Below are 16,008 nucleotides of genomic sequence, written 5' to 3'. Positions count from 1 at the left end.
GTCACCAACCAACACATGGTAACCTTTGGCCCAACGCTTAAACCCTAGTTTTGGTCACTCCCAAACCGCGTCAAGGCATGTCGGCCATGCCACATGTGCCAATGGCATGCCATCCATCTTGTTGCGCCATACCATGCCGGCCTTCCCTATGCGGTTACCAAAACAAAGGATTGCGACGATCAACGTCCATCCTTCCATCTAAGATGCAAATCTTAGCCGTCCAAGGTCGCCAACCAACGCATGGTAACCTTTGGCCCAAAACCCTAGTTTTGGTCACGCACAAACCACGCCAAGGCTTGCCAGCCATGCCACATGTGCCAATGGCATGCCAGCCACCTTGTCGCGCCATACCATATCGGCCTTCCCTATGGGGTTACCAAAACAAAGGCTGGCGACGATCAACGACCATTCTTCCATCTAAGATGCAAATCTTAGCCGTCCAAGGTCGCCAACCAACGGATGGTAACCTTTGGCCCAACGCCAAAACCTTGGTTTTGGCCACGCCCAAACCGTGCAAAGTCATGCCAGCCATGCCACATGTGCCAATGGCATGCCAACCACCTTGTCGCGTCATACCATGCCGGCCTTCCCTATGCGGATACCAAAATAAAGGCTTGTGAAGATCAACGACCATTTTTCCATCTAAGATGCAGATCTTAGCCGTCCAAGGTTACCAGCTAACGCATGGCAACCTTTGGCCCGACGCCAAGCCCTAGTTTGGTCGCGCCCAAACAAAGCCAAACCCTAACTTTTGGTCGCGCTTAAACTAGGCCATATTAAAGCCGTACCGGCTATGCTTTCATGCCACTGACTACCAAACGAAGGGTTGCAATAATCAACGGCTACCCTTCCTCTCAAGATGCAAAATCTCGACCGTCGAAGGTCACCACCGATCCGGCAAGTCTCCAAAGCTCAAATTTCCAAACAACAACATGCTACATATTTTCCATGAAAAAACTCGAGACATCAACACATGTCACAAACTTGGGGATGCTCATTGGGTATTTGTTTGGCGGTTTACAACGTGCGGCGTACACTACGCCCGTTATAAGACAGTGTCATAAGGATGAGGCGGTTAGTAAATACAGGGAGTAATGGTGAAACGCTTTCTTTTATGGAACATTAATTCCAGGCATTACCGGTTACCACCTCCTCCCATTTACTCATCCGTTTTCCATTTCTTACGAGACCAGAGTACGTTTCACTTCGACTTGTATAAATAGGTCTTACCTATTTCCACCGAACAACAAGTTCAGGTCAGGAGGATACAACACTCAGAAAATATTTGCTAGCTTCCATCTGTTAGCTCGCCACTTTCTGATACAAGTCGTGAAACAACTACTCTTCCAGAATCAACTATTCTGGTCTCAACACTCTCTTCGCTTCCTTCCCCAAAACCAACCCTCCTCTTTCACTTTGTGACAGAAGCAAGTCTGGAACGGCCATTTCTTAGTTTAGGCCGGATTTGTACAGATTGATCTCTCGAATCTAAAGTACTCCCTTGCAGTACATTGTGTAGTGTTTAAACTCGTTTCTCACCTACACACCCGAAATTACCAAAATCAGCAGAAATATTTTTCACCCTCAAGCAATTGGCGACCACGGTGGGAGGTTGATCTTTCGGTCACGATGTCAATTTTCAATTCTCGATCTCATACCTCGACCCAGACGTCAGGACAGTAAAATCAAGCGATCCGTTCAGGAATCGACAACTCATCTACTAGGCGGCTCGATTACCAGTCGTGACATGGCAAAGGACGAATGGGGACTTCCGAGGGGTTGGAAGCAAACGACCCGCCCAGGGATCGGCAACACGATAAGGAATGACTGGGTACTTTCAACAGTCACGAAGATGTCTCCCACAAAACTCGGTCTTACATCCGAGAGATTCCTTTTTCACCAGAAGATCCAAAAACCGAGTAAGTCTTGCCTAGACAAAATACGTGGTTTACTACTTCAGGTTTTCACGGGAATGATGAAACCAATAGCCATGTTATGTTTCATATCATGCTCTTTGTCGACAAGCAATGCTCACGATTCAGTGGCTTTCCTGGGATGTTTGCACCATTTGCAATCGTAACCAAAAAGCATCGTTATTCTAAAAACAGTTCGTTCCAAATAATAATCCAAAACCCTCAAGGTAACATTTATCTGCCAAACCAAAAATCCAGGAAATCAAAACCGTAAACTAGGTGTTTCATTTGCCTTTCAAAAACAAACCTAAATAAGAAGTTCGAAAGACAGAAATGTGTTCAAGGAAAGTTTTTTAACAATGGCTTGCTCTTCTTGGCAAAAGCCTCTTTCGTGCTTTGGAGAGCCCCCCTCTTCAACTTCAGCTTCTTGGACAACTTTTCGACTTTCGCTTCCTACTACTTCACCATATCCGCATAAGGACCTTCGACTGTTTCGGCCAGCAACTTTTCAACCTCAGAGAAACCTTCAACGAACCAAGGAACATTGAACTCAAGTTTACACACGTGTCATGATGGAACCTCCAACTCGAGACTACATCCTCAAAAACAATATTACCAGTCACATTGCATATGTCGTCAATCAAAGACAAAGCTTCCTCCACACGCTTAACCAACGCAAAACGACTAGTAATTTTCTTGGTCATGGCGATATATCCATAGATTTCCCATATCATGTTGCATAGTGTCGCGTGTTTGGATGGCACGCTAAATCCCCCGATCAACACATGATCTGGATGAGGAACCAGATATGGAGGGTTGAAAGTGGCGCCCGCGACTGCATCAGCAACCGGCAAGGGAATCCTAACGACAATTGCACCTGCGGCCACTGGAGTACTCTCCATTGTCTGAGTCACAACGACGTTTTCATCTCGATCAACATCCATTTCAAGGTCGCCCGGTGCGGCTGTCATAGTTGGAGACAAAGCTGTATCTCCGCCAGTCTCCATCTCAGGGTCATCTTCAGAAACGGCTTCCCCCTATGATATCACGGATTAGATATTTTCTAAAGAGAAAGGAAAATAGGAAAGAAGAAAAAACATGCGGGAGACTCACTGATTCGCTTTCAGACCGACTAGAGGAAGATTCAGCACTGATGTCGGAAGAACTACTCTCGCCATCACTGTACTCTGAACTTTCATCCTTCTCGGGTTCCCCATCACCATGGATAGGCTCAGCACCGCTACCCTCCGTATCGAGAAACGATGTTTTCTGACTACTTGCAAGTTTGGTAAAGGTGTTCTTGCTGCTGAGACCCTGGGAAAGATACAAAGACGGATACTCAGAAAATAAACAAGGATATATGCGATCCAACTAAAATCAAGAGGAAAAGAATACGTACCCGCATATTAGACGAATTGAAAGTCGGTAGGGCTGTCGAATCTGACTGGGAACCGTCTGCACGGCTTTTAGACCTTCGCTCTTTCACTTGGGGACTATATGCATTCGGGCTAACGGATTTTTGCTTGGTCGAAGAAGGATCCCTCAGCAGTGGGTGCTCCGCTAAAACCGCAGGAGAAGGCTTACCGCGACGGTATTCTACCATATCATTCACAAATCCATGGATAGCGAGAAACTCATCCTGCCAAAATATGTTATATTTGGAGGTTGTTGATGGATTTTGTTCCGCGAGCGGAAAAGGGAGACTTTTACCCGACACGAGAACACTAGCATCGAGAACAGTTGGCAACGATTCTTCTGGAACAACCGGCTGACGAACGAGTGGGACCCTTTGGTCAAAACCCATATGCCGAGACGCCCTATCGATATTGTAAGAAACTGCTTTGCAAGATCCTCAAAAGAAAGACGGCACGTGACCGGGCGTGCAGCTTCGCATGAACACCATCTCTCCAACACTCATATCCTCTTTATCAGAAGACAAAGACATGCTCGGAGCAGGAGCAAAGGTATTGATCTGAGTTATGGACGCATGCACCGGAGCCCGTGGACGAAAATTGACCGTGTGCGAGTTGTCAAGGAATCTAACCAGGTTCGAACCAATCTTTGGGCACCTATTCGACCAGCGCAGTATCCTAGAACCACCCCAAGACTCGGGAAGTACGACCAACGGTTTTGGAGCATACCTTTCGAAGTGATCCCACAGCCACGCTTGGAGAAAGGCGGCATGAATATACGAATCCACTTTCATGTATCCATTTGAAGCGCACATGTCCGCGACCAGATGATCCAAGTGTGTGTACATAGAATCAAGAAACAAGCCGCCAATAGGGAGAACCACACCTTTTGCCAATTTTATGGCAAACTTGATAAGTTCCTGTCTTATCTCCTTCTTACCAGAGCCGTCATCGAAAATATCTCTGGATAACCAAAGAGCCAAGAACGCTGCGACATGAAGTGTACTATTTTTCTGATTTGGATCCAACTCATCAGGAAACCATTGAGACACCCACCATCCATAGAAGCACCTCGTCTCATTTTATTTCCGAACGAATCCTTTTGATTTCGCAACCAGGGCGGCGTGCATTTCTTCTTCATCTGCAGACAACTTGACATCGAGGTTTCGTATTACAGGAAGGTTCAGCAAGATGGCCACGCTCTCTAAAGAGATAGTCATTTCACCCCACCTGCATATGGACGTGTGAGTGTCCGGACACCATCTGGAAATAAAAGCAACCAAGCCTGGAATATCTTTCCTAATTTGAAGCACTGCGGAAGCCGCGATAGCATCAATAATCTGCGCCTTGGTCAAACAGGCTTTTACACATTCCTAGCTCATCATGAATCGCATCCATTTCTCAAAGGGACGCAACGGACTCACACAAATTTTAAAGTCAATGGGAGAAGCAAAATACTCTTTCCTCTAAAGACAAAACCTTATTACACCTCCAGGCCGAACTGACCAGGCCTCTCCTTCACTTTCCGGACCAGTTAGAATAATCGACACATACTTGGGATGATTTTTCCTAATTGTGGCGGATGTTGTAAAGAACTCATCGTCTATGTTTGGCTTGGAATTGCCAACATCTTTCGGTACGGCATAACTTTTCTCAAATGACATCCTAACGAAATTCTCTCACGCTAGTTTCACCTTCGAAATAACTACAATGGAACAATATGAAGAGAAATTATTACGGAAAGTGCATGGAAATTATTTTATCAAACACATGAGATCCATCCTGGACGCAAACCAATTTTTTGCAAAGTCATAATGCGCATGAGCAAAGAAATGGGGACTGAGAGACCCTGCATCACCACCTCATGCCAAGGTCGTACCCTGCAGCAGGAAATTTACGCCCGGACGAGGAGGCGCGCCCCACCATGGGAACAATACACACGGCCACACCAGGAAAAGGGAGGAAACCCTAGGATCTAGGTTTTTACGGGAAGGGAATGATAGTTACTAGCTCATGCATGCCTATTTTACACAGTAATTGAGGCGACCAACATTACTACGGTATTCACGCCTAAATGTTACTACAAGTTCACACAAAGCATATTTACGGCTAGGATTCATACCAACATAAAAGAACAATATTTTTACAAGTTCATGAAAAGGTACGCCTACAGCTAGGGTTTGCACTGACACAAGAAAACAAGAAAAACAAGTTAAAGAGGAAGTGTTGAAAGACATACCTGGGATTCGCTCGTCCGCTTTACTGTTACCACACGGCCAGAATAAAAAAAAATATAAAGGTGTGAAATAAAAGGAGAGGCCATCCCCCTTTTATAGGCGTGGTACTTGGGAGTTTGAATAAGGAAATGACTTCCTATTTGAGTCAAGTAAGGAAAAGAGGAAACCGGGCCCGCGAAGACAACACCATGCCAAGCCGTCCGTGCATGCTTTGCCTCACCAAACCGCGCCTTGCCTTGGCCCCACCATGCCAAGCCGTCTGCGCCATTTCTTTGGACCCACAATGCCAAGCCGTCTGCGCCATTACCTTGGACCCACCATGCCAAGCCGTCCGCGCCATGACTTGCCGCGCCAACACCAACAGCTCGCCAAGCCAGCGTCATGATGTTCCCTAACCCATCCAAGGTGATACATGGCCAGACTAAGCCGTCGATCTTCATCTCACCACTTCACGGTCTACATCACAAATAGAATCTAGCAAGGCCGCCAAACATGAGGATCATGAACTCTCCTTACCTCTCGAAAAAGGTTAGTCGGACTTTTCTGACCATCTTTTCACGACCTTTCATTTCAATTTTTGTCCTCTCCTGTCACTATCTTATGCTTACCTCGCAACAATGCTCTTGTTCCGAGCTAAGCAGGGGACTTAATGTTGATGGTGGTTTTTAGCTTAGGGTCAAAATCGTATAACTGTACATCTGACATGACGTCACTATGACCATTAGCACATTTATTGAATCAATCATCATGCCTAAGTAAGAATTACCGGGGTACCCCCCTTTTTTTTTACATGGGTCATGTTCCACGGCAGAACCCTTAACACTGACTGACATCATCTATGCCAAACCCTAATTCTCATGCTACCGCGCCAAGGCATGCCAACCATGCCAGCCGCACCACCGTGCCAAGGGAAGAACATGCTAGCCACATAACCGCGCCAAGGCATGCCAACCATGCCATCTACACCAATGTGCCAATGGCATATCATGCCAGCCACATCTCCGCGCCAAGGCATGCCAGCAGGACCTCCGCGCCAAGGCATGCCAACCATGCCAGCCGCACCACTGCGCCAATGGCATGCCATGCCAGCCGCACCTCCGCGCCAAGGCATGCCAACCATGCCATCCGCACCACATGTGCCAATGGCATGCCAACCACCTTGTTGTGCCATACCATGCCATGTCGCCAAACAACGCATGGTAACCTTTGGCCTAACGCCAAAACCCTAGTTTGGTCGCGCCTAAACCACACAAAGGAATACCGACCATGCCACATGTCCCAGTGGCATGCCGCGCCTAAGCTATGCCATGCCGTCCTTCCCTTCACGGCTTCCAAAATGAAGGCGTGCGACAATCAACGGCCACCCTTCCATCTTAGATGCAAATCTCAGTCGTCCAAGGTCACCAACCAAAAACCAACGTATGGTAACCTTGGCCCAACGCCAAAACCCTAGTTTGGTCGTGCCTAAACCATGCCAAGGCATGCCGACCATGCCACATGTGTCAATGACATGCCGCTCCATCCACCTTGCCGCGCCTAAGCCATGCCTTTCCGGCCTTCCCTTCACGGCTGCCAAAACGAAGGCGTGCGAGAATCAACGACCACCCTTCCATCTTAGATGCAAATATTAGCCGTCCAAGGTCGCCAACCAACGAATGGTAACCTTTGTCCCAACGCAAAAACCCTAGTTTGGTCGTGCCTAAACCACGTCAAGTCAGGCAGACCATGCCACATGTGTTAATGGCATGCCGCATCATCCACCTTCCCGCGCCTAAGCTATGCCTTGTCGGCCTTCCTTCACGGCTACCAAAACGAAGGCATGCGATGATCAACCGCCACCCTTCCATCTTAGATGCAAATCTTAGCCGTCCAAGGTCGCCAAACAACGCATGGTAACCTTTGTCCCAACGCCAAAACCCTAGATTGGACGCGCCTAAACCACGCCAAGGCATGCCGACCATGCCACATGTGCCAATGGAATGCCGCTTTATCCACCTTTCCGCGCCTAAGCCATGCCATGTCGGCCTTCCGTTCACGGCTGCCAAAACGAAGGCGTGCGATAATCAATGGCCACCCTTCCATCTTAGATGCAAATCTCAGCCGTCCAAGGTCACCAACCTACGCATGGTAACCTTTGGCCCAACGCCAAAACCCTAGTTTTGTCGTGCCTAAACCATGCCAAGTTATGCCGACCATGCCACATGTTCCAATGGCATGCCGGGCCATCCACCTTGTTGCGCCTAAGCCATGCCGCGCCGGCCTTCCCTTCGCGGCTACCAAAACGAATTCGTGTGATGATCAACAACCACCCTTCAATCTTAGATGCAAATCTTAGCCGTCCAAAGTCGCCAAACAACGCATGGTATCCTTTGGCCCAATGCCAAAACCCTAGTTTGGCCGCACCTAAACCATACCAAGGCATGCCGACCATGACACATGTTCCAATGGCATGCCGCGCCTAAGCCATGCCATGCCGACCTTCCCTTCAAGGCTGCCAAAACGAAGGCGTACGATAATCAATGGCCACCCTTCCATCTTATATGCAAATCTCAACCGTCCAAGGTCACCAAACAACGCATGGTAACCTTTGGACCAACGCCAAAACCCTAGTTTGGACGCGCCTAAACCACGTCAAGGCATGCTGACCATGCCACATGTGCCAACGGCATGCCGCGCCATCCACCTTGCCGTGCCTAAGCCATGCCATGCCGACCTTCCCTTCACGGCTGCTAAAACAAAGGCGTGCGACAATCAACGGCCACCCTTCCATCTTAGATGCAAATCTTAGCCGTCCAAGGTCGCCAAACAACGCATGGTAACCTTTGGCCCAACGCCAAAACCCTAGTTTGGCCGCGCCTAAACCACGCCAAGGCATGCCGACCATGCCACATGTGCCAATGGCATGCCGCGCCATCCACCTTGTCGTGCCTAAGCTATGCCTTGCCAGCCTTCCTTCGCGGCTACCAAAACAAAGGCATGCGATGATCAACCGCCACCCTTTCATCTTAGATGCAAATCTTAGCCATCCAAGGTCGCCAAACAACGCATGGTAACCTTTGGCCCAACGCCAAAACCCTAGTTTGGACGCGCCTAAACCACGCCAAGGCATGTCGACCATGCCACATGTGCCAATGGAATGCCGCTCCATCCACCTTGCCGCGCCTAAGCCATGACATGTCGGCCTTCCCTTCACGGCTACCAAAACGAAGACGTGCGATAATCAACGGCCACCCTTCCATCTTAGATGCAAATCTCAGCTGTCCAAGGTCACCAACCAACGCATGGTCACCTTTGGCCCAACGCCAAAACCCTAGTTTGGCCGCGCCTAAACCACGCCAAGGCATGCCGACCATGCCACATGTGCCAATGGCATGCCGCGCCATCCACCTTGCCGCGCCTAAGCCATGCCATGCCGGCCTTCCCTTCGCGGATACCAAAACAAAGGCGTGCGATGATCAACGGCCACCCTTCAATCTTATATGCAAATCTTAGCCGTCCAAGGTTGCTAAACAACGCATGGTAACCTTTGGCCCAACGGCAAAATCCTAGTTTGGTCGCGCTAAACCATGCCAAGGCATGCCGACCATGCCACATGTGCCAATGGAATGCCGCGCCTAAGCCATGCCATGCCGGCCTTCCCTTCACGGCTGCCAAAACGAAGGCGTGCGACAATCAACGGCCACCCTTCCATCTTAGATGAAAATCTCAGCCGTCCAAGGTCACCAACCAACGCATGGTAACCTTTGGCCCAATGCCAAAACCCTAGTTTGGCCGCGCCTAAACCACGCCAAGGCATACCGACAGTGCCACATTTGCCAATGGCATGCCGAGCCATCCACCTTGCCGCGCCTAAGCCATGCCATGCCGACCTTCCCTTCACGGCTGCCAAAACAAAGGCGTGCGACAATCAACGACCACCCTTCCATCTTAGATGCAAATCTTAGCCGTCCAAGGTCGCCAAACAACGCATGGTAACCTTTTTCCCAACGCCAAAACCCTAGTTTGGCCGCGCCTAAACCACGCCAAGTCATGCCGACCATGCCACATGTGCCAATGGCATGCCGCGCCATCCACCTTTCCGCGCCTAAGCTATGCCTTGCCAGCCTTCCTTCGCGGCTACCAAAACTAAGGCATGCGATGATCAACCGCGACCCTTCCATCTTAGATGCAAATCTTAGCCGTCCAAGGTCGCCAAACAACGCATGGTAACCTTTGGACCAACGCCAAAACCCTAGTTTGGACGCGCCTAAACCACGCCAAGGCATGCCGACCATGCCACATGTGCCAATGGAATTCCGCTCCATCCACCTTGCCGCGCCTAAGCCATGACATGTCGGCCTTACCTTCACGGCTGCCAAAACGAAGATGTGCGATAATCAACGACCACCCTTCCATCTTAGATGCGAATCTCAGCTGTCCAAGGTCACCAACCAACGCATGGTAACCTTTGGCCCAACGCCAAAACCCTACTTTGGCCGCGCCTAAACCACGCCAAGGCATGCCGACCATGCCACATGTGCCAATGGCATGCCGCGCCATCCACCTTGCCGCGCCTAAGCCATGCCATGCCGGCCTTCCCTTCGCGGCTACCAAAACGGAGGCGTGCGATGATCAACGACCAACCTTCAATCTTAGATGCAAATCTTAGCCGTCCAAGGTCGCCAAACAACGCATGGTAACCTTTGGCCCAACGCCAAAACCCTAGTTTGGACGCGCCTAAACCACGCGAAGGCATGCCGACCATGCCACATGTGCCAATGACATGCCGCGTCTAAGCCATTCCATGTCGGCCTTCCCTTCACGGCTTCCAAAACGAAGGCGTGCGACAATCAAAGGCCACCCTTCCATCTTAGATGCAAATCTCAGTCGTCCAAGGTCACCAACCAACGTATGGTAACCTTTGGCCCAACGCCAAAACCCTAGTTTGGCCGCGCCTAAACCACGCCTAGGCATGTCACGCCATCCACCTTGCCGCGCTTAAGCCATGCCATGCCGACCTTCCCTTCACGGCTGCCAAAAAAAAGGCGTGCGACAATCAACGGCCACCCTTCCATCTGAGATGCAAATCTCAGCCGTCCAAGGTCACCAACCAACACATGGTAACCTTTGGCCCAACGCCAAAACCCTAGTTTTGGTCACTCCCAAACCGCGCCAAGGCATGTCGGTCATGCCACATGTTCCAATGGCATGCCAGCCACCTTGTCGCGCCATACCATGCCGGCCTTCCCTATGCGGTTACCAAAAAAAGGCTTGCGAAGATCAACGGCCATCCTTCCATCTAAGATGAAAATCTTAGCCGTCCAAGGTCGCCAACCAACGCATGGTAACCTTTGGCCCAAAATCCTAGTTTTGGTCACGCCCAAACCGTGCCAAGGCATGCCGGCCATGCCACATGTGCCAATGGCATGCCAACCACCTTCCCTTCACGGCTGCTAAAACGAAGGCGTGCGATAATACAGTCATGTTTCTCTTGATTTCAGACCTCTATCTAAACTTACACTGAACAATTATGCTATAAAGAAATCTCAAATTGTTCCTCTGTTGCGTAGTTATGATCTATTTTGTTTTCTTGATGGATCATTTGTTTATCCACTTAAAAATCTGAAATCTTCTTCAGCACAAACATCTTTAATTATTTGTCATCTTCATCAAAGTTGTTACCAATGATGTGCAAAATCCATCATGATACAAACAGGAATCATAAAGATATTGAAACATAAAACAAATTTAAATCTGTATTGGTAATCTTAATGTTTATAAAACTAAAATCAATCTTTATCTTGGTTAACACAATTAAATCAGAGAGGTTTATGAGGTAATTAATCAAAGAGATCAAACAAAAAAAAACTATAAGTGATATCTCCGATCAATATATCAGTGGTAGTGACTAAATCGTACTGAAAGTGACTTTGGTGTATGTAGTGGTGGTAACGGTGGATCTAGCGAAGGAAATATGAAAGGTGGAATGAGAAATTGTAGTTTTGGTTAAGTTAAAATCTACATTTTTTTTAACCAAAGGCCTTCAACAAGGCTAATGATCCCCCTCAACTGTTGGTAAAAGCCAAACAGGAGGCACAAACTAGTACATAGAGACATTGTTTATTTTTGCCTATTGAGCTAGATCATGGGCTACAGAATTACAAACACGTGGTTGGAAACTAAAGATACAAGATACTAATTTAGAAGAGAAAAAATGAATGTCTTTGAAAATAGCATCCGTACGCGAATCTCCATCGAACTGGCCAGCGGAAAATTGGTCGATCAGAGTCTTAGCATCACTTTCCACAATGACATGAGTTAAATATTGCTCCAAGGCTTTCTTCAGGACTGCCCAATTAGCTCTGGCTTCAGCTTCTTCAACAGACAAAACATCAAAGACCAGGGAAGCACAAAAGGAAGCTTTATTGGAGAAATATCTCATCACATATCCTGCACCATTAGCTCCAGAAATGTCATCATAAGCACCATCAGTATTACATTTTATCCATCCAACAGAGGAGGGATCCATTTGTCACATAGGTGTACATGAGTAGTAGGAGAGACAATGAGACATGTTTTTCTAGTTAAAAGCATGGCTCTAGCTCTAACAAGGACAATAGTATGGTTTTCCTGAATGTTTTGAAAAATGAGGTTATTCCTACTAGTCCACAGAGACCACAAAATGGCAACAAAAAGACATTGGGCTTCATCAGGGAGTCTAGAAAAAGGACCAATTAACTAAAACAACAACCAATCAATGAAGGATTTATTTTTAAAAAACTGAGAGTTAATGCAGAAGTCAGAGAGAAACCAAAAACGAATAGCAAAGGGGCAGAGAACCAAAGCATGTAAAATAGACTCATGAGAATCATAACACCTAGCACAACAACATTATGCATAGGCATTCTGGTATGCAAGATAGTTCTGGCAGGGAGAGCATTTCTGGCAGCTTTCCATGTGAAGACTTGGATTCTGTAAGGAATCCTGATTTTCCAAATGTGCATCCAAAGTTTTTTATATGGGGAAGGTCTAAGACCTATAAGTCCCATATAGGAAGATTTTGAAGAAAACTTGCCATTTTTTGAAAGATCCCAAGCCCTCCTGTCAGGAGTGCAAAGCTGGCTTAAGGGAATAGTGATAATCTTCTTAACATAAGCATTATTAAAATGGGTGTTAAGTCTGGACAAATTCCAGGTTCTGGTATGAGGATCAATGAAATAATAAACTTTGACACTAGGGTCAGGAGGGACTAGAGGGTTGGATGTGGCAGATCCCAAGGATGTGATCCATTTATCACACTGTGGGTCAATAAATTGACCATCCCCTACAATCCAGAAGATAAAAGGCTCGATAATCTCTTTTACGGCGTGCAAACACTTCCAAGTCCAAGAACATTTACCAGTACACTTGGCATTCAAAAAATCAGTAGTGGGAAAATATTTAGGTTTGAGAACAGTAGCTAGGATACAAGTAGGATTCTCCAGAATCCTCTAGGCATTCCTAGCTAGCATAGTCAGGTTGTTTAGCTCAACCTTTCTAAAACCAAGGCCACCTTCAGCCTTAAGGGAACAGAGAATATCCCATCCTAGAAGATGCAGTTTTCTGTCTTTAGGATGTAAGGTTTCTCCCCACCAGAATTTACAAAGGTGAGAGTCCATCTGCTTACAAAGATGTTTAGGAATCAGAAAAGATCTCATTTGAAAAAGGGGGATAGCATGGCCAATATGTTTAATCAAAGTAGTTCTAGCAGCTTGAGATAGGAGCTTGTGTAGCCAGATAGTGATTCTGGCATCCACAACTTGGAGAATACCCATATGGGTTTGAATTTTAGAAGCTTGAAACACAGTAGAAGTGCCAAGATATTTTTCTCCCAGGTCTCTAATATTGATCTGTCGAATACTAGCCAAAAGAGCTTTCCTATGTTCAGGAATTTTCCTACTGAATAAGATACCAGATTTATCAAAGTTTATTTCTTGTCCAGAAGCTAGACAGTATTTTTGAAGGAAATCTTTGATAATTGAAATTTTTTGATAGTAGCTTTAGAAAATAAAAGAGAATCATCAGCAAACAACATATGTGTCATTTTAGGAGCATCTTTACAAACCTTGACGCTTTCTAAGATTCCTTTCTTTTGATGACTATCAATGTAAGAGGAAAGATCTTCAGAAAAGATGATGTAGAGATAGGGGGAAAGAGGGTCCCCTGTCTAAGGCCTTTTTCAGGTTGAAAATAACATGTTGGGCTACCATTGAGAAGAACAGAATAAGAAACTGTAGAAACACACTGGTTAATGATATTGATACAGTGGTTTGAGAGACTCATTCTAGTCAGGACACTTTCAAGAAAAGACCACTCTAGATTATCATAAGTCTTGGACATGTCAAGTTTAATGGCAGTAATTCCTTCAATTATGTCACAGTGATTGACATCAAATATAGCCTCATTAGCCAGCAGAATATTATCAGAAATACTCCTCTTAGGAATAAAGGCACTTTGGTTTTGAGAAATGATATTATTCATACAAGGTTTTAGTATTAGCCAGGGTTTTAGAAAGAATTTTGTAAATGAAATTACAAAGCCCTATTGGCCTATACTGAAAGACAAGTTCAACAAGGGGAACTTTGGGAATGAGAGCTATATTGGTATATGATTAAAAACCTTAGCAATGTGACTAGTCCTAAAGCAAGTTTGAGTTATGTCAATAACAACCTCACCCACAATATCCCTTTGTTTTTGGTAAAACAAACTCCCCCCAATTTGAATGACAACATTGTTAATTTCCTCTACAGTTAGAGGTAAATTCAGAAGGGAGTTGGCTTCAGGAGAAAACTTAATGGGGAGGTCAATAAGGATTTCATCCTGGAATTGTTGAGAATGGGTAGAAAACATGTTTTTGAAGTAATTTATAAAAGAAGTTCAAATACTATCTCTATCAGTTATAATAGTATTAGTAGAATCTTTTATCCAACTAATAGCATTTATTTTTCTCCTAAAAAGGGTAACTCTATGGAAATAGGGTGAGTTTCTGTCACTTTCCATGAGCCAAACCTCCATGGACTTGTCCTTCCAATAAAGCTCCTTTAGGTTATAGAGGTATTCCAATCTAGCTTTGAATCTAAAGGTAGTACTAGTATCAGTAGGATTTGAGACCTGAACCTCAGCCAAATCTTTCCTAATAGTAGATATATTATTTTGAATATTACCAGAAGAATATTTATTCCAGTCCCTGAGCCCTCTTTTGGTATTTAAAAGCTTAGCTTTTAATTTAAAGGCAGGAGAGCCTACAACATTCACGGACCAAGAGTTAGCAATAATATCTATACAAGTAGGATCTCAAATCCATATATCCATAAAATGGAAAGGTCTAGGCATGCAAACTTCCTCATAATTGAAACCAATATGCAAGGGGAAGTGATCAGAAGAGTCTATAGGTAAATTATTAACACACAGTTTGGGACAAAGGTCTTCAGCAATTTGATTTAAGAGACGTCTATCTAATCTTTCAAGAATTAAATTAGGACCTTGTTGCATATTAGACCAAGTAAATCTAGGGCCAGAAAAACCAGGATCATGCAAGTTAAAAACAGAACAGAAATTTCTAAGGTTTGAGAAATCAGAATCGTCAACTTCTAGCCCACCATTTTTATCTTCAGTACCTAAGAGAGCATTAAAATCACCTATAAAGAAAACAGATTCATCTAATGGGGTATTAGAGTCTTGGCATTGTTGTTCCCAGAAAGCTTGTCTCAAACTACTATTGGGTTCACCATACATAAAATGGATATGACAAGTTTTAGAATGGATGATGTCAGTGGAAGTAACATAGATGCCCCTCATACTTGATGAAACAATGTTTAGTTGAATTTCCTTTTTCCAAGCCAGGACCATACCACCACTTCTACCAACACTAGATACATTAAAAGTGCAGGGGAGTACCATGTTTTTTAGCTTTCTAGCCGCCATATCTTTGTTCATTTTTGTCTCAGAGAGAAAGATGATATCAGGGTTAACATTCTTACATAGGAAGCTAAGCTCCTTATTTGCAGATTTTTTTCCCAAAACCTCTAATGTTCCAAGCAATCACATTGATTTTATTAACAGGGTATTAGTTTCTAATATTATTGGAATTATCAATTAAAGGGGGGAGGGAATTGAATTTACCTGAGTGGTGGAGTCAGATCCTGTCATGTACCTGGGTATGTCCCATATCGTAACTGTGTTTATCTTTAGTAGTGTTGGTATTTAGTATTGTTAGTAGTGGTAAATCGTAGTTAGTTGTAACGGTGGGTTTAGGACCTGGGCAGCTGTTAGCCGTTAGATGCTAGGTTAGATTATGTCGAGCTTTATAAACTAAATGAGTCTGTAATGAAACCCTTATCTGAAAATTAATGAAATCAATCGTTAAATCGATTTAGGTTGTGTTCTTTGGAACCAATAGGCTTGATTCGTAAGAATTAAGAGAGGTTT

The 16,008-nt window shown here is 45.6% G+C and overlaps 1 protein-coding gene across 1 annotated transcript; it reads right to left on the bottom strand.

The window, feature by feature from the left end:
- Positions 1–11,671: 11,671 nt before the first annotated feature.
- Positions 11,672–12,070, bottom strand: LOC113290842. Its single transcript, XM_026540432.1, has one exon. The coding sequence runs from the start codon at positions 12,068–12,070 to the stop codon at positions 11,672–11,674; it is 399 nt and encodes a 132-aa protein (XP_026396217.1).
- Between the last annotated feature and the right edge of the window lie 3,938 nt (positions 12,071–16,008).

Source organism: Papaver somniferum, chromosome 6, assembly GCF_003573695.1.
Source record: "Papaver somniferum cultivar HN1 chromosome 6, ASM357369v1, whole genome shotgun sequence".
In the NCBI taxonomy this organism is placed as follows: Eukaryota; Viridiplantae; Streptophyta; class Magnoliopsida; order Ranunculales; family Papaveraceae; genus Papaver; species Papaver somniferum.
The sequence above is the reverse complement of the archived record's forward strand: the minus strand, read 5'-3'. Positions and strand labels throughout refer to the sequence as shown.

Coding starts and splice junctions, on each gene's coding strand:
- LOC113290842 (XM_026540432.1), bottom strand. CDS start 12,070: ATGGATCCCTCCTCTGTTGGATGGATAAAATGTAATACTGATGGTGCT.